The sequence below is a fragment of the Ixodes scapularis genome, unplaced genomic scaffold (assembly GCF_016920785.2).
Source record: "Ixodes scapularis isolate PalLabHiFi unplaced genomic scaffold, ASM1692078v2 PGA_scaffold6__148_contigs__length_123643588, whole genome shotgun sequence".
In the NCBI taxonomy this organism is placed as follows: domain Eukaryota; kingdom Metazoa; phylum Arthropoda; class Arachnida; order Ixodida; family Ixodidae; genus Ixodes; species Ixodes scapularis.
This window is the reverse complement of record NW_024609881.1, coordinates 57606203-57627902: the sequence shown is the minus strand read 5'-3', so window position 1 is coordinate 57627902 and position 21700 is coordinate 57606203. Positions and strand designations below refer to the sequence as shown.

The 21700-nt window shown below is 45.9% G+C and overlaps 1 protein-coding gene across 1 annotated transcript; it reads right to left on the bottom strand.

Moving 5' to 3' along the window:
• Window positions 1-4807: 4807 nt before the first annotated feature.
• Window positions 4808-10079, bottom strand: LOC8037865 (zinc finger protein 782-like). Its single transcript, XM_042294686.1, has 2 exons — window positions 9968-10079; window positions 4808-5519 (listed from the first exon to the last, which is right to left on the bottom strand). Exons 1-2 carry the CDS (start codon window positions 9993-9995, stop codon window positions 4849-4851), a joined length of 699 nt encoding a protein of 232 aa, XP_042150620.1. The 5' UTR covers window positions 9996-10079; the 3' UTR covers window positions 4808-4848.
• Between the last annotated feature and the right edge of the window lie 11621 nt (window positions 10080-21700).

The following is a 21700-nucleotide window of genomic DNA, read 5'->3' as shown; positions in this document are numbered from 1 at the left end:
TTGAGTAGGACATTCTGGGTGGTTACTCGACCTAACCGGTGGAGTGGGGGGCCGAATTGAAAGAAGCAAGCCAGAACAGAGGGGCACTCTGCCGTGAGCCCCCAACTAATTTCATTCCATTGCCGTCTGTAGATGAAACCCGAGGGACTGGCATCGGAACAGCCAATCTAGTTTCTCCGCTAAATTGACGTCGTGCGACGTCACCGCTAAACAATGGGAGTGCGGCAGCGCACCAATGCAGATGCCAGCGAGCACGCCGTCTCGTATGAGCAGGTGCCGCGTGATATAAAAGATGGTCTCTTGCCTAAGCTCTGAACAGACATCATTTCATTCTCTGGTACGTCAAACACCTACCGACAAATTGATGACCCGGACATCCAACCATCGTGAACCCGAGCAGTGCAGGCAACTCCTCCGAGGACGATGGAGCCTCGTCCGCAGTCCAGCTCAATCTCCCACCCTTTTGGGCGAACAATCCGCGGGCCTGGTTCGCCCAAGTGGAAGCCCAATGTCATTGGCAGGTGCATCAAAACTAGAGGTGCCACAAACCTTTTGCGAACCTGAGGTTTGAAGATCAAACCTCGGGTTTGCAAAGCTTCGAAATGTAGAACTTGTTCCATAAAAAATTGGGACGATTTTCAAAGTTTTGTGCTGAGAAATTTGATTCTTCAACTGTGAAATTCAACATTTTTTAACTTTCGAACTTGTCGCGCTAAGAAAGTCAACGATTTTCAAACCTGTCAAGTTCAGAAGTTTGACAAAATTCAAACTTCTGAACAAAAGTTTGACGAAGTCTAACCCAGTTAACCCCTATAGGTTTCGGGCTACAAGTATAAATAACGAGCCATCACCAATCTGTGAAGTGGTGAAGATTGCACTTGGCTGATGGCGCCCTCAACGACTCGCTTTTAATGTGCTGAATGTTTGCGTTGAGCTCTGCCGTGCTGCCTCTCCGGAGTTTGCTCGTGCGGGCTCTGCGGCCGGACCCGCACCTCTTGCCGGCGGCCGGGCCGCTGCGCGTGGCCTTCGCCGTCCTTGAACGGGTCTCGCTATATCTCGACGTGCGTCGACAGATTCACCCGTCGGCCAAAAGCTCTTCCCCTCTCAGACATTCCGGTGGAGACTGTCTCGCATGCCTTTACCTCGACATGGATTGCAACGGTTCGGTTGCCCCTCTACCATTGCAACCGACCATGGCCGACAGTTTTGGTGCGCATTTTTTTCTGTTCTTTTTCAATTGGAAACTTGGCGAGCATCGTTGAAAACCACTTGGCGATTTTCTGAAAGACAGCACGGTGGTGCGCTAAAGTTGCTGCTCGTGCAATAGGTACAAGGCTCGCGGGCACGTCATCGCACCGGTAGCCTTGAGTTGTTCCTGCTGCACGAGCGGCAATAATAATAATTGGGTTGTGTGTATGTTTATACAGCCTAGAACTTGGTCTGCCTCACAGGGGCGACGAGTCTCCCAGCTGTAGATGAGCAATTTAGCCAGTGCGGTACAGCCGCTAACCTGGGGTCTTTAACGTGCATCACGCAGTAGTGATACACGACCGCACGCCGGTACGATGCTCATCCAGATCGAAACGGGCAGGGGTGGGGCTCGAACCCAGGATCCCTGGGTTCTGCAGCGCGAGCTTTCGCTCCACGTGCTCCGAGCTGGTGTGCGCTAGACCACTCGGCCACCGATCCCCCCCACGAGCGGCAACTTTAGCACACTGCCGTGCTTCCTCCACGCTGTCTTTCTAATATTGACCTATTTAATGGCTTTCAATGACATTCAGCAAGTTTCTAATTGAAACCAGGTTTATTTTGAATGATTGAAACAAAGATTGCAGTTGCACAAATGCAACAGTGTGCTACAGATAGGTTCAAAGTTGTTTTTGACTCCCAAGTCTCCTATCTACCTCTTGTCAATGCAGCACAATGTCTTCACACGCATCAATTCATCCCCTATCCAAACCCACTGAAGGGCAGGAACTGGCCGGAGATATTGTTGAAAACCGCCACATGTGCTGCAGTGTGCACACCCACTTGGCAGTCGATTTCCTGGCTATGAGCGTACAGCAAGATGTCAGCAATGTGCAGAATCGGCACTCCCTATACAGCCACTTTGCCCGTGGCATATTTACTTCGGCTGCACCAAAGAAGATAAACATTACCACTGTGAAACCTTGAACTGTCTACCTTTATTTCAACAGCAAAACACAAGTCTGATAAAACATTTATATTCTCCGGATTTCATTTAAAACAAACAAAAAATAGTATAAAAATATGGGGTGAAATTATTATTGTTGCTACGCTGCATCTGGAAGAAATGCGATAGCATTTCGTGCAGCGGTTTTATATAAGAAAGCATCGTGAATGCAGCCTCTCAACACTTTTCCGTGGACAGAACGTTCCCAAAATTCCTCTTTTCCCTGCTGCAAGCAGACACTTGGCTTGTGCATAAAGGACCTACGCGCAATGCGTGGAAAACGGCCATTTCGTTGTTGGCATGCATGTTGTCCATAGAGGGGTTTTACGGCCCGGTGACATGGCAAGACGATGGCGTGGCGGACCAAAGAGCGGGACCGCAGCCCGTGTGCACGCACAGGTCTCCAAAGCTTGCAGCAGAAGCTTCCGAAGGCATCAAAAGCACGCACCCGCACACCAGTTGTACCAGATTGGGCTATATATAGCCAAATTGGGCTACATTTTTTTCTAGTTGGCGTCAAAATTTTGTGGTTGGCTATGTGGCTATTTTGGGCTATTTCTAAGAATGCGGCGAACTTTTGTCGAACCTAAGGTTTGATGCCGAACTTTGAGGTTCGGCTTGTTAATTTTCAAACTTTTCATCAGTTTCGTAAAAAAATGTTTCTCTTTTGGCTAGTCGAGAGGAGAGATAGGAAGAAGAAAGGCTTCAAACTTCTACAAATTTCGGTGTTTTCACAATGCACAGTGAAGCAATGCTTGCAGAGTACAAGCGGTCTCCCTGCAGCGCTGTGGAGCAAACCAAACAGATTGCACTATTACCACGGGTCCTGTAGCGCGCCTTCGACCCGGACGCATATGGGTCCGCCCGGGCGTAGACTGAACTCTCCAAATGCTGCTTTGGTGCCCACTGTGAAAATTCTTAGGCACCCAGGTTTGTAAAGATCGGAGGTTCACAGTTTCACCACTAGACAATTGACTACCTTCCAGTCGGTGCCCACCCCAAGAAAGGACAACACAATCAGAAATAGCGTGAACATGAATAAGTGGCACTAACATGCCTCACAAAGAAAAAGATACGGGTGGGATATTGGTAAAGTCCTGAGATATTGGGGTTCTGCTTTGAAACATCCAGTGTTCAGACTGTTCTCCTTATTTCGTTATTTTACTGTATGATCATATCTCCCGGGCTTCACAATAAAGCTGCCTTTGTGTGTTTTGTACTTCTGGAAACCTATGAAGGAAGGGCCAGTTTTGTACGGATTTTCATAATTCCGAAGCTTTTTTTAAAAAAAATTCACAAGTAACATAATGTACACAAAAGGTGGTGCATCTGAGGGTTGAAACAGAGATTATAACGTGTATGTATGAGTGTGAGAAATTGTCAATATAAGGCTAAAAAATCATTGTTTTTAGTCTTGGCTATTTTGGGCTATATTTTTTTACGGCTTTGGCTATATTTGGGCTATACCTCCCAGTCGTTTGGCGGTTTTTTGTAGGACCATCTGGCAACACTGCCGCAACCGGCGGCGTGACATAACATCCAGCAGTCGAGGGTAGTGGGGGACGGCGGGATTATGGCATACTTCGGCCGCCGGCGGGGTGCGCCGTGTCGACCCGTACACGTCAACCCGTACCCGTATACGGCGCATACACGGCGCGGCGACAGCCGTCCGCAGGCTGTCGCCGCGAAGCAGCCTGAACGGGGGGATTGGGGCGGGTTGACAAGCACCCCAGTGATACACCCACCGTCCCCCACTGTGCGGCACCGAAATTGGCGAAGGGGGACGCCGCCGGCGATCTTCGGTTGCTACGCATTACGCAGGGCTGCGGTACCATCGTGTGACGATGTTCCAATCTTTGAACGCATGTTCTCCAACCATTCATAGGTCGGTGCATGTACCAGGGAACTAATGCTAGCGCATCAAAAATACCACTACGATTCAAGATGTTTACAAATGAATTACACAATGCAGAAATTAACACATTACACAAAAATTCAAAGGTAACCCAAGCAAAATCGGCCGAGTTCGTATTCTTTGAAACTTGGCTGCTCTGACCCGCATCACTGTTAAAAATAATTATATGAGGGGCATACCACATTGACTTAGAATCTATTATCCTACCGCAAGTACCAGCCACTAAGGTGTCGGCAGATATGTCCACTCCCTCGACAGAATCTTCCCAGAGCAGACTGCGCTTGGACCAGCTGTGTGGCAACCTTTTTGTGCCCTGCCGGAACCACTTTCTGGAAGTGCATCGTGCCTCTGCAAAATGGTGTCCTCCCCTCCTAGGGGTTTTTATAGAGCCTTGAACAGGTTACAGTTAATGGGGGCCAGTCGAACACGACTAAACGTTTGGGGCGTTCGACGCGTCAGAAAGATGGCCGAACCCGGCCTCGCATGAATGCGTGCAACACCGCGATCGGCCAAGCATGATCAGGATTTGAAAACATTGAAAACATCCATAAGCTCGGTTTTTTAATGGGCTGCTCAGTGGGATGGTTCTTCGCTTAGCTTCTGCGGCTTTGGTCTCAGATGTTGGTTTCTTTCAATGATGATGATGATGATAATGATGATAATGCACCCTCGCAGTTTCGGTTTGCAAAACAGTTGCCGCTGATCAGACTTCAATTTTTATTTTTTTTATTGCTACATCTCATCTCGGCGCAGGCATGGCACAACTCTTCGGTAAAATAACAAGTTGGCGCTGCACGTAGCAGGATTGCGTCCTTGGCGCAATTGGGCGCAATCGGTGCAGCACTTTCATCACTGCAGTGTGCATTCGATTATGAATTCTCAGAGACGAATAATCAGCAAGGGCTTGGGGGCACTTCTTGCACTTGAATCGGTACTTATCAGTGTGTGTTCGATTATGAGCTCTCATAGACGGATAATCAGCAAAGGCCTGGGGGCAGTGCTTGCACTTTAATGGCTTTTCACCAGTGTGCACTCGAATATGTGTTTGCAGATCACAATTTTGAGTATAGGCTTGCGGGCACAGCTTGCACTTAAATGGCTTTTCACCAGGGTGCATTTGATTATGACAGGTCAGAAGGGAGTTATAAGCAAACTCTTGAGGGCAAAGCTTGCACTTAAATGGCTTTTCACTCTTGTTCTTTTGAGTGTTGCCGAGCACTTGGGACTTAGAGCCAGAGCCAGACAGGGGAGGATGCTGGCACTTGGATTGTTCATCGCCATGGGCAGCCAGGTGGCTCACAATTCCATGTTGATCTCTGGTGACATAGGTGCAGGAACAGCATGCAAACCAGATGTCCTCGGTGACTTTCAGTGGGCAGCTGGTCTCCCTCAACAAAGTGGCTCCATCACCTAGAGGAAAAGACTGTGCATTACGACACACAAAGAAAGCCCTACCAAGATAGCCACTTAGTTTAAAAAAGAGTAGTCATTGTAGGGAGTTTTGCTGCAGTTGTACAGTTAAATTGGTGGTATTTAAGAATCCGGTTCAGGGAAGCACTCAAATACGACTGGCACCATTTAGGGGAGTCCCTAGTCTTGATAAGCAAAAATAAAAAAAAAAAATATATAAATATTTTTTTGAATTCTAGATCACCTTTTACATATCTCCTTGCTCTAAAAAGTTTTCCCATTTTCTCAGAATTTTATTTTTATTTTTTCGTTACAAGAAAATCTGTTCACCACAGTACCTTTGTATTTTGAATCTGGGTCTGAATACTTCATTATTCAGAGTGCAACAAAAGCAATATTTCTGTAGACTTAGATATGACGTTTCCTAATTGGCAATGACTGACTATGGCAAGTTAGATCAAGAGTCTTACTTGAAGTGATCAGTAAAAAACTCAACATGTGATGCAGTCACGTCTCACTAATATGAATGCCCTGCTATATACACAATTTTGGAGGACCAATCCCTCCCCCCATGCAATTCTGCCTCGTAAACATAAAAACCCACAGTGCAGACTATGGACAGCTAGTTTTTGGAACAGGTTTTTCTCATTATCAACACAAAAGGGAGCACTTAAAAAAATATTAGTTAAAACCTTGGGTTACAGAGTTTACCTAGACTGTTCATCCAGGAAACGAAAATGTTGCTGAGGAAGTGTAGTTCGTCGATAGAAACTTTAAACTGGATTTTATTTGAACAGTCAAAACATTGTAGACAAGCCTGCTTGCATATTTCCTCGTGTTTTGAAAGTATACGGATGGGCATTGGAGAACATGTTTTCAGTTCTTATTGTGTTGCTGTGTTGCAGAATCTGATAAATAAATAAATGACCACTGGTTCCTTTGCCAGCAACATCTTGTTGGTCCTGATATGTTCATGCCCCGTTCAACATTCACGAAAGTTTCGAGTCCGGGCTGCAGGATTAAATCGAGTTGTAACACTTACGGGGGCCCTTTTTACATAACTAAACTAGAACTGCAAACTTAAAATGTTTATGCCAACATTTGTTTAAAAAATTTATATGAATAATATGTTGTAAAATTGTCACGGGAATATGCTGGATGAGACGCATTAATACAAGACCTTTTTGTTTATTCTGGTCATTATGTATTTCCGTAGATTGCAAGGAATATTTTTTACCCCGTGACAATGCCCTGCCGCCTCCCTCCCTCCCTCTTCCAATAAAGAAAAAAAAGAATGTCGGGTGCGAAAGTTTTGCTCCCAGCAAGAAAAAATCCTGCCGACATCCGTGGCCAAAGCCCGCTGATTTTCCCTCAAATGGTGGCACTTCCGCCTCACCGTGCAAGGGGCTCGCCATTTTCTTTGTTCGAAAGAGGCAGCTTGTACTTGTCTTCCTTCATGAAGAGGCACTTGATGCACGACGTAAAAGAAAAAGCTTTCGTGACTCTCAGGTAATCTCGGCCGCAATGCCAGCTTGCGGATTCCCAGATTCAGTTCTATGTTGAAAGGTCCCAATCATCAGTCCTCTGCCGACATGTTCCCAAAATTTACCCTTCATTACTTTGTATGTTTGTGGGTTCCTCAATTCGTATTCGTTCAGGACTGTCACATAAACCATGACAAACGTGCAAGTGCGTGAAAATATATGCGAGTGAAAGCATTTTGCTTTAACACAACCAACATAATTATTATTGTATCATTAAATGTCCCATGCAGTGCTTATGAATACCTGTTATCTAAATATAGTCGGCATCTCTTCATGTATGGCCCTACGGCAGCGTATGCCTCCAGCTAAAATGTAAATTTATTTATATTTTTCATTGTCTGAATCAGGGTGTCGAACCGGAACCGAACCGAAAACCGGAACCGAACCGGTATTTTTTCCAGAACTGAACCCGAACCGTTACATTTTTATCGCGATGAACCCGAACCGGAACTGAACCGGAAAAAAAATAACGGTCACCGGCTCATGTCAGAACGGTTCAGCCACGCGCTGTTGACAATGAATGTGCTATCAATGCCATTTGTTTTTTAAGTGCCGTCAACTGACACACAGCTCGCTTACATATTTTTCTTCTCCACTCAGTCTTAAGAATATAAACGCTGCATCCATGAATCTTGACAAACGCTGCATCCATGAATCTTGACATAGGAACCAGTATTGCGCTGGTCGCGGCTTGCACGGAAGAAAAAGAATTGGAAGGCTGTGCAAAAAAAAAAAATCACGTCACGGGATTTCATTTTCCTACAATCTCGTAAATCCTAAATGCTGCTGTGTGCTCATTTCATAACACGTTTCTAGAACGCGCGAGTTCTTGAAGCTTGCTTCCATCGGAATGAGAAAAGAAAAGGCTGTGGAGTTTGATAATAACGCATCCGGTTTCGTATAGGCACTTAGAAGCTAACATATTTGTGAGACAGCGAACTCTTCTATTTTAATATTTATCCTATTACGTCCTTCTGGCGTTGCGTTCGGTGAAGTGTTTTTCATATTCCGTATCTTGCTTAATGAAAACTACTTTAAGGGTCTAATTTGAGTTACCGAAGGCTAGTTCAAATAAAGAAAGCTGTATTTTCTCCCCACTGTTCCTTCAATTGCTTACACGCCGAGGTGGCGGGATAGTTAGCGAGTTCTACTTGTAAGTGGGTTTGTAAGGAGGTCACGGATTTTACAGCTACTGCGTCGGACCCAATTAGATGAAGTCCGAATGCGTAAACGTCGGTGAGGTAATCTTTGAGTGCACATAAAGAAACCATTACTGGTAGAAATCCCTGAGCCTTACACTACGATGTATCCCGTTTCTTATGTGCTGATTTCAGATGTTTTATTTGTAATTTATTTTGATGTTGCAATTTGTCATTTATAATTTCCGAACCGGTTCGCGAACCGGTTCAGCGCCCCGAACTGGTTCGCGAACCGGTTCACAGATCGAATTAATCGAACCGGAACAAAATAAATTTACCTGAACCTGAACCGTAACCGAACCCGTATTTTTTTCGGTTCGACACACTGGTCTGAACATTTGAAAGTGGCAAACATAAATCATTCTTTCAGTCAATCTTTATTTGCCAGTCTCTTCACTCACTGGAAGAGTCAGGTGTGTGCATCCCTGATTTAAAAATAAAGCGAGGACGCCTAGTGCTTGCGTGAAATCGATGGGTATTCCAAGCGACTGGCCACAATACAGCCCCGGGCCACGCTCGACGGCCACGGCCTGCGGAGTCCTTTATTTCGCGGAGATCTCTCAAATCAAAGCTGTGCAGTCAAGGGGACAACTCTATGCATCTTCGTAGCCCCTGGACACGCAGAACACCACAAAACACTGATTGAATTACAGAACACGAAACTTAGCCGAGATGCTGCCCCTTAAAAGCGTGCAAAGAATGCCCAAACCGGAAAGGATTTTCGGCATGTGTCAAGGCGGCCAGGAAGTGCCCGGAATATCAAGTACAGGAACTTAAAGGGTACTCCGGCGATTTTTTGAGGTACCCCAATTATATTTTCTGAATATAAGGTTAAAAAGTGCAAACTAACAGGGACAACTAGCCCAATCCCAAGTATTAATGCAATATATTTTCTGAATCCGCAGCATTTACCCTTTCCGGTATGCTATCTATTTCGCGAAATTAAGAATAGTTATTGCGAAATTGGCAAATAAAAATGTTGCAAAAGTCAACATTAACACATACCCGCACTCTTCAGTGCCGTAACGTCGGAGGAAGGCAGGCTTGCAAGTCGAGCAAGATGTCCATGAAATGAACCATGCCAAGAATTTGTTCTGTGCTGGTGCGCGGGTGCTGGAGCAAGCTTCCAAAGCACTCATTTGACACCATGAAACTGCTTGGAATCAGTTGGGAACAAATTCTACAGTCCAAAGAGTGAACCCATGCCTTCCACTGGCGTCACTTTTTCGTTGCTGCCAGTAGAAACATTCAGTTTGGAAAAACACGGTGAGGACCAAAAAAGGAAATTCAATAATCTCGGAAAAAATCTTTGCCCCTTTTTTTTGTTAACATTATTAATACTATTTGGCGATGTTTGTTGGTGTGCTTAGCAAATTTTCAGGCAAATGGGGGATCATGAAGAAATCGCCGGAAAAACCTTTCAACACTTAACTTGCCCTATGCTCAATCACCACTGCCATGAACCTCCCTTAAAATTCCTAGTTTGCTGCTTTTGTCTTCTCCAAGCCCAGCCCTTATCACCATGCACACCTTTCTGCGATTCGGACTCTAGCGGAGACGCCTCCCTGGCGGAGGATCTCGGAATTCTCCCGTACCCAGCAGTCCGAGGACAGCTGGACAAGAGCGGCTCTAGACTACGAACAGCCATAGTCAAGCCACCGCCACTGTTTTATGTTTATTATAGACGTGAAAACGATAGACTTACCATGACTTGAAGACTGATTCGGTTCCATGCGGACTGCTGAATGAGGTCAGGCTCCAAAGATACCCGCCAAACACCGTCTCACTGAAGCCAAGCTGTTTTCCACCAAGCTCCTGTAACTGTAATTGCGTTGCATGTTTACACAGCGGAAAGTTAGTGATAACAATGATTTTGAAAATTAATGGCGAAAAAGCTACGAGGCCATCTGCGCCAAACTAAAGTGACAATCAATATACTTCGGTAGGGGTTTCACAAAATTGCAACCTAAAACTTGGTGTGAAACTATACTTGGTGTTAAATGCCAATGCTAGTAAGAAAGTCTATTACTCGGATAGAAGGGACTGTAGGATTCTCCTCCAGCAGAAGACCCGGATGAAATTGGATCTGCTGACGAAAAAAACTCGAGAAAATGAATGCGAGGCTTTGGCTCCAGACCAGGAGAGGACCACTAGATGTGAAAAATAGTAACAGTATCACCACACTGATCACAGAGCGGTGGATCTTCCTCGCAAAGTAGGTATTTCTGAGTGACGAAGGAATGCCCAAATTCTCAGACGGCACAAGGTTTCATGTAGTGGACTCTTGTATAAAGAGCTTTCCCAGGCCTCAAGAGCAGGCTTAGTAAGGTGGAGCTTGTTTTGCACTCCCTGTCCCATTCCAAATGCCAAAAACAAAAAGCGACCACTTTACTGAAGGCTTTATATCCTGAAATGGTAAACTCTAAGACGATTGGAGAAAGTACCCCCAGGACCCGCAAGCCTGTTGGCCCTCTTGTTGCCTTCTATGCCAACGTGACTAGGTACCCAACAAAATCTTTTGCTTTGACTGCCGTGTAGAGCAGCGTTGAGTTTATCCTGCATTTGTTATCCAACAACAAATAGAACAGCCCTTATTATTTTCTTACGAATAATGTAGACAATTTGATACTGCATAGAGTTCTGGAGTAAAAATGCTGGCAATCAAATTAAGTCGCTCAACTTTAGAGACTCATTCTGAATACATACGACAGCTAATAAAAGATGAAGTCTTGGTGCTATCTGTACAAATACGAAGATAACCACTGTACTTGAATTGTACTTCACAAAACTCTCGCTGAATTACAGCGTGGGAAATGGCATGTTTGTTCAATTTCGTAAGAGACCAATCGCAAGCAACTGGCAGCGTCTTCCAAGGAGGAAAACCGTTATCGGCTTTCCAAATGAAGTCAACCTGGTCTAGTGAAAAATGAAGCAAAGTGCAAAGGTCTCTTGGGCTAATGAAAAATCACTTGGGCTAATGAAAAATGCGGCGCATTTTTCATTAGCCCAAGTGATTTAAAAACTGCATGTAAGCTATTTGGCAAGCGGCGAAATAAGCGACGGCGACCCGCTTTGCTGCTGCTCGGTCACTCGCGCGACAAGGCAAACCGCATGAAAGCGACGGGAGCACACAGCCAAGGCGACGAGCGCTAAGTTTTTTTAGAAATCCTAAAACCGAGCTACGCGACGAGCGACAGTTAAGGGTGAACCGCATGTGACCGATTTAGCGAGCGACAGCGACGGGAGTCGGCGACGAGTGATGGAGATTTCTCACGGTCGGTCGTCGCATGGTTTTTGTATTTCTAGAATACGTTGCTGATTGCCTTGGTCACTTGCTCCCGTTGTTTTCATGCGGTTTGCCTTGTAGGCGAGTGACCGAGCGATAGCGAAGCGGGTCATCGTCGCTTGTCTCGTCGCTGTCGCTCGTCTCGTCCAGTCGCTCGCTAAATTGCTTACGTGCGGTTCAGCCTTTACATACGGTACTCGGCGGCAACATGGAAACTAAAACGGCCCGCCCCCGAGATAAACCTTTTTTTCTCTTTTGTTCAACGAAGTTTCTTCAACTATATGAAATTAGCACACACTACCAACGTACGACCGCATACCCAGGCCAGTCCAACCGTGACGTCGACGGTGGCACTCCCGGCAAAATCGAACCTGCAGGCTCAGTGAATACCACCTATACAATGTTACTCAGAACTACAAGTGTGTAAAGGAGGGTTACCTGAAAAGCGAGGTCCTAGTGGCCTCAGAGGGACAGCCAGACGTTGGGAGCCACCCCACAGAAGTGTCCTTTTCGAGTTCTTCCCCATGCATCGACCACTTAGATATCTTGTTTAAACTTCACAGTCTATGGGTGCAAAATAAAAGCAATGGAGGATTACCGTTAACAAGTGAGACAAGTATAGTTGTCAAATTAACACCCCCCAAACGGTGGAGGGAGTCCCTCAAGAATAAAAAAAAAGTATTCTGTAAAGTAGCAACGGAAAAAAAAAAGGAAAAGGGGGGGTAGTTTTATAAACATACTGCGGTGTAAAGGTTTCTCTTCCCTGCATCTTTGGCACAGACCAGAAAGTGTGGCCACAGAAACTTTGTTTTCCAAAAGGCACTTGCCAGAAAGCGCGTTTTCGAGGTACCAGTCGCTCGCGTCATTCCTCAAAAGGATGCACAAAGGAAGCATACTTTGTCTCTCAAATATATGGGTTGCACCGCAGGATGAATTTTGTACCACCGGATTTGATTCTCTCAGCAAGAACAAATCACAATGACCTACAGCATAGAGTGCGATGACATCACATGCAAACCATGTCATATGCTGACCGGTTCAGTTTCCTCATCAAATGCGATGTTTGCAGTGCTAGCAAAAGTAGATCTCAAAATTGTAAAGTTGTGCAGTATATGTAGCAGTCTCAATGATATACAGCTGCCTAATAAAATATTGGAGAGCATGCTGATAAGGCACACAGGGGTAAAGTGAGGCCCCAAAACCGGTGCGCGTAAAACCGAATATAAGATCAACCTCTCGAAGCAGCATTTTGCGAAATTTCGACTTCGTGCAAGCTGATGCCCAAGTGTGATTTGTGTTAGGATTAGAAGAACCTTTGTTTGTCCTTCGCGCTATTTATATGTAATTTGGAACTCGTATTACATATGTATGTATTTCTTTTTGCAGTAAGGCATCATGCAATAGATTCTTGTGAAGATCATAATTTATTATCCTTCTCTTTCTGCACATCTCATGTATTTCCCTTCAGATCTCTCATGTGAGTACTAAGTTCTTTATGGCATACTCAGTGATGTGATTGCTGTGCCAAACTGTGCCAAGGGGCTAATCCTGCTAAGTTTTGCCAAAATATGGGTAATCTGCGCCAAGCCTGCTCCAAAAAACCAATTTCGGTCACCTCTCAACACTGAAACTAAATTGAGTACCGTAATTGAGCATGCATGTGTTATGTGGCACAAGTGGCCGCCCGACACAAAGTACCCTGCATCAATTGTCCATCCGGTTGTGCATAGTTTACCCACCGTCTCACGTTTCGCGCTCTCGTCTTCTCGTCTTGCGTCTTTTTTCATATATTTTTAATGATAAATGCGGGTGTGCCTGGACGCTCCGACGCTAGCGTGACGCATGACGGTTAGCAGGCCGTCATGCTGTGAAACAAACCTACGTTTTTGCACGGCGGGAGTCACTTTGTGAGGTGAAGCACTCGCTCCTGAATGCAACGGCCGTGGGAAAACTATATTCGGTCCCTGCCTTCCAGTCACCGTGATCGCGCGACGTCGGGTGTTGCTGTCCCCACGTCGCCGCAGATATGGCGCTTTCTAATATGAAACTAAGTACTGCTGCATGTTCATCAACATTCCTGTTCTTGTTTAAATCGTACGTTACTACAAAAATCCTTCTTTAAGTAAGCTTTCTTCCGAGAGGGGTCCCGGTACGTGAAATATCTGCTGCGAAAGAAAGTTGGTGAAGAGAAGTAAGCTAAAGCAAAGAAGGCAATGTATGCAAGCTGAACCCACACAGCGCGCTTGTTTGTCTCGAGTTCAGTCGTTGCACAAAGAGCTCTAAGAACTTTTTGACCCTGGCTCGCAATGTCTTGCATTGATGCACTCAGGTTATATTTTTTTTTGTGTGTGTGTTGAGCTTGTACCTTGTTTGCCAGCCTGGCAAGCACGTGCTGCTGGACTGTCTTTTGTTGTATGCTTGACATTTGCATTTTGCATACAATCTTAGGAATCAGTTGGCGATGGAACGAAGTGACATGGTTTCGCTTTCGACCGAACAGCCGTTGTCTCCGCTCGCGCGACAAAGCACGCGCAACTGCAAGCCTGCCAAAGTTGCCTTCACGTGTATGCGAACATGACTGTACGACAGAGGCACCAGTCGGGACGCTGGCAATCCATTGTTTTAAGTTTGCTTTTGGTGAAAATCTGGTACGTCAGGAACCAGTAAAATGGTGGCCAAGCGGTTTTTCAATATTACTCGGCAAATGCTTTCGACGAAAATCTGGCACGTTGGGAACCAGTAAAACGGTGGCAAGCGGTTTTTCGGAATTGCTCGGCAGTACCTACAGCACTGTACACTTGTGGGATGTCCCAGCAGTAAAATCACAAGCAGCGAATTCGGTCATAACACGTCACATCAGAACAAAACACACAGGTGCCCTTCGTTTGTATAGCACTTAAAAAAATATTTTTATTTTTCTAAGAATATCTGTTCCAAAAGCCACTTTTGCTGCTCCGAAACACTGTCTTGACTGCTCGAAAAGCCACTTTTGCTGCTTCAAAACACTGTTTTGGTTGCTCCAAAGGCCACATTCGCTGCTCCAAAACACTGTTTTCGCTGCTCGGAAATGGCTGAGGCCAATCCCATCATTGAGATAGCCATAAACAAACTTTTCAAGTGGACTGACGAGCATGGGTTTGGGTTCTCTGCATCCAGAACAGTCTGTGTGTCTTTTTCTTTGCGTCGTTGGCTGTCATTAGATCCATCGCTGGAACTAAATTGAACCCCTGTACCTCTCAGGAAAGAGCACAGATTTCTTGGTCAACCTGGTCTAGTGAAAAATGAAGCAAAGTGCAAAGGTCTTCAAAGTGGGAGCTTCATGGTGTCACGATGCTTGACTTGGTTTTAAAGAGACGAGAAAACCTCGACCTTGTAAGTGATGAGTGAGTCGGGTTTTGAGGGTCAGTTAGAATCTGGTAAGCATATGTTAGGCTAAGATATGTACATCATTTGTTCAGTGATAGCTCGTTTGATTCTGCACACAAACTAAAGGCAGGGCATCCGGAAAGCACCAGTTGCTAGAGTCAAGCCAAGATGGTTAACTGGGTCCAACAACCCGAGGGCAGATGGCCGGGCCGATCCATACAACACTGCACCATAGTCAAGATGAGATTTTACAAGAGCATTGTACAACTGTAGAAAACATTTTCTGTCGGAACCCCATGACTTCTGAGATAGAACTTCCAGAAGATTATACATTAAAGACATTTTGTTTGCACAGGTTTTAGGTGGGAAATAAAATTAGGCTTTTTATGAAATGTAACACCAAGAAATCTGTGCTCTTTCCTGAGAGGTACAGGGGTTCAATTTAGTTCCAGCGATGGATCTAATGACAGCCAACGACGCAAAGAAAAAGACACACAGACTGTTCTGGATGCAGAGAACCCAAACCCATGCTCGTCAGTCCACTTGAAAAGTTTGTTTATGGCTATCTCAATGATGGGATTGGCCTCAGCCATTTCCGAGCAGCGAAAACAGTGTTTTGGAGCAGCGAATGTGGCCTTTGGAGCAACCAAAACAGTGTTTTGAAGCAGCAAAAGTGGCTTTTCGAGCAGTCAAGACAGTGTTTCGGAGCAGCAAAAGTGGCTTTTGGAACAGATATTCTTAGAAAAATAAAAATATTTTTTTAAGTGCTATACAAACGAAGGGCACCTGTGTGTTTTGTTCTGATGTGACGTGTTATGACCGAATTCGCTGCTTGTGATTTTACTGCTGGGACATCCCACAAGTGTACAGTGCTGTAGGTACTGCCGAGCAATTCCGAAAAACCGCTTGCCACCGTTTTACTGGTTCCCAACGTGCCAGATTTTCGTCGAAAGCATTTGCCGAGTAATATTGAAAAACCGCTTGGCCACCATTTTACTGGTTCCTGACGTACCAGATTTTCACCAAAAGCAAACTTAAAACAATGGATTGCCAGCGTCCCGACTGGTGCCTCTGTCGTACAGTCATGTTCGCATACACGTGAAGGCAACTTTGGCAGGCTTGCAGTTGCGCGTGCTTTGTCGCGCGAGCGGAGACAACGGCTGTTCGGTCGAAAGCGAAACCATGTCACTTCGTTCCATCGCCAACTGATTCCTAAGATTGTATGCAAAATGCAAATGTCAAGCATACAACAAAAGACAGTCCAGCAGCACGTGCTTGCCAGGCTGGCAAACAAGGTACAAGCTCAACACACACACAAAAAAAAATATAACCTGAGTGCATCAATGCAAGACATTGCGAGCCAGGGTCAAAAAGTTCTTAGAGCTCTTTGTGCAACGACTGAACTCGAGACAAACAAGCGCGCTGTGTGGGTTCAGCTTGCATACATTGCCTTCTTTGCTTTAGCTTACTTCTCTTCACCAACTTTCTTTCGCAGCAGATATTTCACGTACCGGGACCCCTCTCGGAAGAAAGCTTACTTAAAGAAGGATTTTTGTAGTAACGTACGATTTAAACAAGAACAGGAATGTTGATGAACATGCAGCAGTACTTAGTTTCATATTAGAAAGCGCCATATCTGCGGCGACGTGGGGACAGCAACACCCGACGTCGCGCGATCACGGTGACTGGAAGGCAGGGACCGAATATAGTTTTCCCACGGCCGTTGCATTCAGGAGCGAGTGCTTCACCTCACAAAGTGACTCCCGCCGTGCAAAAACGTAGGTTTGTTTCACAGCATGACGGCCTGCTAACCGTCATGCGTCACGCTAGCGTCGGAGCGTCCAGGCACACCCGCATTTATCATTAAAAATATATGAAAAAAGACGCAAGACGAGAAGACGAGAGCGCGAAACGTGAGACGGTGGGTAAACTATGCACAACCGGATGGACAATTGATGCAGGGTACTTTGTGTCGGGCGGCCACTTGTGCCACATAACACATGCATGCTCAATTACGGTACTCAATTTAGTTTCAGTGTTGAGAGGTGACCGAAATTGGTTTTTTGGAGCAGGCTTGGCGCAGATTACCCATATTTTGGCAAAACTTAGCAGGATTAGCCCCTTGGCACAGTTTGGCACAGCAATCACATCACTGAGTATGCCATAAAGAACTTAGTACTCACATGAGAGATCTGAAGGGAAATACATGAGATGTGCAGAAAGAGAAGGATAATAAATTATGATCTTCACAAGAATCTATTGCATGATGCCTTACTGCAAAAAGAAATACATACATATGTAATAAGAGTTCCAAATTACATATAAATAGCGCGAAGGACAAACAAAGGTTCTTCTAATCCTAACACAAATCACACTTGGGCATCAGCTTGCACGAAGTCGAAATTGCGCAAAATGCTGCTTCGAGAGGTTGATGTTATATTCGGTTTTACGTGCACCGGTTTTGGCGCCTCACTTTACTGCTGTGTGCCTTATCAGTCATGCTCTCCAACATTTTATTAGGCAGCTGTATATCATTGAGACTGCTACATATACTGCACAACTTTACAATTTTGACATCTACTTTTGCTAGTGTTGCGAACATCGCATTTCATGAGGAAACTGAACCGGTCGGCACATGACATGGTTTGCATGTGATGTCATCGCACTCTATGCTGAAGGTCATCGTGATTTGTTCTTGCTGAGAAAGTCAAATCCGGTGGTACAAAATTCATCCTGCGGTGCAACCCATAAATTTGAGAGACAAAGTATGCTTCCTTTGTGCATCGTTTTGAGGAATGGCGCGAGCGACTGGTACCATGAAAACGCGCTTTCTGGCAAGTGCCTTTTGGAAAACAAAGTTTCTGTGGCCATGCTTTCTGGTCTGTGCCAAAGATGCAGGGAAGAGAAACCTTTACACCACAGTATGTTTATAAAACTACCCCCCTTTCCTTTCTTTTTTTTCCGTTGCTACTTTACAGAATACTTTTTTTTTTTTTATTCTTGAGGGACTCCCTCCACCGTTTGGGGGTGTTAATTTGACAACTATACTTGTCTCACTTGTTAACGGTAATCCTCCATTGCTTTTATTTTGCACCCATAGACTGTGAAGTTTAAATAAGATATCTAGGTGGTCGATGCATGGGGTTAGAACTTGAAAAGGACACTCCTGTGGGGTGGCTGCCAACGTTTGGTTGTCCCTCTGAGGCCACTAGGACCTCGCTTTTCAGGTAACCCTCCTGTACACACTTGTAGTTCTGAGTAACATAGTATAGGTGGTATTCACTGAGCCTGCAGGTTCGATTTTGCCAGGGAGTGCCACCGTCGAGGTCACGGTTTGACTGGCCTGGGTATGCGGTCGTACGTTGGTAGTGTGTGCTAATTTCATATAGTTGAAGAAACTTCGTTGAACAAAAGAGAAAAAAAGGTTTATCTCGGGGGCGGGCCGTTTTAGTTTCCATGTTGCCGCCGAGTACCGTGTGTAAAGGCTGAGCCGCACGTAAGCAATTTAGCGAGCGACTGGACGAGACGAGCGACAGCGACGAGACAAGCGACGATGACCCGCTTCGCTATCGCTCGGTCACTCGCCTACAAGGCAAACCGCATGAAAACAACGGGAGCAAGTGACCAAGGCAATCAACAACGTATTCTAGAAATACAAAAACCATGCACGCGACGACCGACCGTGAGAAATCTCCATCACTCGTCGCTGTCGCTCGCTAAATCGGTCACATGCGGTTCACCCTTAACTGTCGCTCGTCGCGTAGCTCAGTTTTAGGATTTCTAGAAAACTTAGCGCTCGTCGCCTTGGCTGTGTGCTCCCTTCGCTTTCATGCGGTTTGCCTTGTCGCGCGAGTGACCGAGCGGCAGCAAAGCGGTAGCGAAGCGGGTCGCCGTCGCTTATTTCGCCGCTTGCCAAATAGCTTACATGCGGTTTTTAAATCACTTGGGCTAATGAAAAATGCGCCGCATTTTTCATAAGCTGTGTACTCTGTGAGCCGCACGGTATGCTTCTGCACAGGAATGAACACCGAAGGCATGACGTATGTACAGTACGACGCAGAGGCGATGGAGCAACACGGTTACACTAAAGTCCCTTGATGTTTTTTCACTGCGTTTTACAAGTACTGTCATTCTTTGCCGCGCCGACATCTGTTTCTATTGGAGGAGAGCGATGTCACGTGATTTCCGGAATTGTCACCACTTCCGTCCGCCATTTGCTTCCAAGCTGCTCGGCTCGGCTCGCTCGGCCGCTCCGTCCGCTCGCGTGTTACGTGATACTTGCCGACGACTTTATCTCGACGTCCTTGTGTTGCCGGACCGTAATGAGGCAAGTCAAGTAGTAAGTTTTCGTGTTAGATGACTGGGTGTTGCGCTTCTGGGTGCAGCCAGAGTTCTAGTAGTAAAAAAAAGTTGTTCGCCGTCCCGCTTCGGAAAGCCGATCCGAAGAGGCAGAAGGCATGGCTCCACATGATTGGTAGGAAAAACTTTGTCCCTACCAGAAGCAGCATATTTTCTTTTTTGTGTGCTTTGCATTTGCGTGAACCCAATGACATTAATTATATTTTACTGCACTGCTCATGAGTTTCAACACTTGTCTTTTGAGATGTATATATAATCGCACGACAAGAGCTGAAATAAACAAAAATGCCGGCACAATGTACGGGCTTCGTGTTGTGTTGTCCTTTCTTCCCCCCAGTCTCGGCGGTTGTGTCTAAAAAATTATGTGCGTGGATGTTACAGTGGAAGGCAGAAAGAAGTAGAGAGAGACATTAAACACGTTCATAACGAATTCCTTGACCGCGATCTAATAAAATTGGTCTTGGATTCACCGTTTAATGCGGCAAAATAATCTAAGTTGTGCGAAACATTTCTTCACTGCACGTTGAAGGTGTGCTATCCAGCAAATATTGCCCCCAATCGGGTATCTCAAAAAATAACTTCAAAAACAGCGAAAGTTCACAGCTCAAATCCTTCAGAGGTACTTGAGACCAAACACGGCTCCGCAGTAGATGTTCGAAGACGAGATTGCCCGTTATCGCATGTGGGGTAAACACGTGCGATGGTGTAACTTCACCCGACATATTGTTTGGTACTGGTGAGTTAAGTGCTGTAAATTCATCCGCACGGGCCTCGCACCGTCCAAACTCGTCAAGGTCACTACTTTGCACGACGTTTGTTTTCCATCCAAACACTGCTACTAGTACTGCTAACGAAATTTATGTTGAAATCATGTAAATACACCCCAAAATAATGAGTTCCAGACGCGTTTGCGACTACACCGTGCACACCTATCCGTAGCATTACCAACGCTCGCCACGAGGGAGAATGGTTGCAAACAAAATAGAGTTCTCACAATAGCTTAATTATGCGGCTCTATCGATGACGAAATGAAATATTTACAGGACATTTGTCTTTATTACAAATATAAATAGTTTATTGTAACGCAGGCGCGCACATATCTAGCATCGCCGGGAGCACTGCTCGCGAAACCTCTCGCCGCGGTATGATAGGGATTGTGGCAAAATATTCATATGTATATGTGCTTTTTTAGAAATAACAGCTTACCTTCCAATCACGTAAGTAACTCGATGATATCCAAATTCATTTCACGCGCAGAAAATTGCCAAAACAAGGAAGACTACGCTATGCTAACCGCATAATAACACAGCGGAACCGTCTTTCCGTCTGACGTTAGGAAGCGAATGGCGGCGCTAGAGAGGGAGAGGAGAAAAGTTTGGGGGGGGAAAGGGGAATCGTAGATGGAAAGGAGGAAAGTTGTCGCTACCTGTAAAAACGAAAAAAATATCCAGGGACGTTAGGTTACACGACCGTAGTGCAGAAAATGCACTAGAGAAAAACAATAAAGAAACTAGCAAAACAAAATGAAGAGTAATCACACCGTGCCACCGTGCTACAAAAGCACCAAAGTAGAAAAATCAGTTCTTGCAAGAGCTAGCGCTGTGGGCACGGCGCGCGACACGGAGCGCTTCATTGAGCCGAGGGAGCAACGCGGCCCCGGTGAACGAGTCCGATAGCGACAAAAACGAACTAAAACACGCAAAAAATACTTTTACGGCGCTTCAAAAGCATCAAAGTATAAGAATAACCACTAGTTTCGGTCAAAAAGACCCTTTAAAGTTGTAACATGCTGCTAAACCACGCTCAAAAGGTCCGGCCAGACGACACCCGCGATAGAAAGAGACCTCGAAGATGGCGACCGGGGCGCGTATTGTGAGACCCCCCCCGGCAGAGCCCCGCGAGAGAGAAAAGAAGGAGGGAGAGGAGGAAAGGGAGGAGGGAAGAGTACCGCGATTGGCTGGCGCAGTCACGTGGTACGCGCGCGCTACGGGCTGTTCTAAGCTGCGTGCAGCCCCCCTCCCCCCCGCTACCGCCGACGCGAGCAGACGCCCTGCCGTTTTGTTTTGGAGCACTCCACGCCCCAGTCGAAAAAGTGCATTGGTGCAGTCCTAGATATTGGAAGGTATCGTTAGTGTGAAACTGGATAACATACGCGCACAGGTCTTAATGCTGACTGGGCAGCTACGCTACGGCCGTTTTATGCTTTCTGCCGTAACGTTCGCGTACTCCAGGGCGGAAGGGTGTGTTTAGGCCTAAGGACCCGTGACCGCTGCCAGCGTTTCGAAGTCATTTACGGCCTGGAAATAAACCCAGCTCGTTTGGCTTTCGCTAAAACGTCCAGTGTAGCTAATGTTTTATTTCATTCGAACGACGCGCCGCTGCGGTGTTGTGTAGTCTGCCCTACAGCGATGCCCAACTCGCCGCTTG

What these genes read in the sequence shown, in the direction of transcription:
- LOC8037865 (XM_042294686.1), bottom strand. Translation starts at nt 9,995, where the DNA reads ATGGAACCGAATCAGTCTTCAAGTCATG. An exon ending in GAATCAGTCTTCAAGTCATG is followed by an intron (nt 5,520 to 9,967) that starts GTAAGTCTATCG and finishes CTTTTCCTCTAG; the next exon opens with GTGATGGAGCCACTTTGTTG.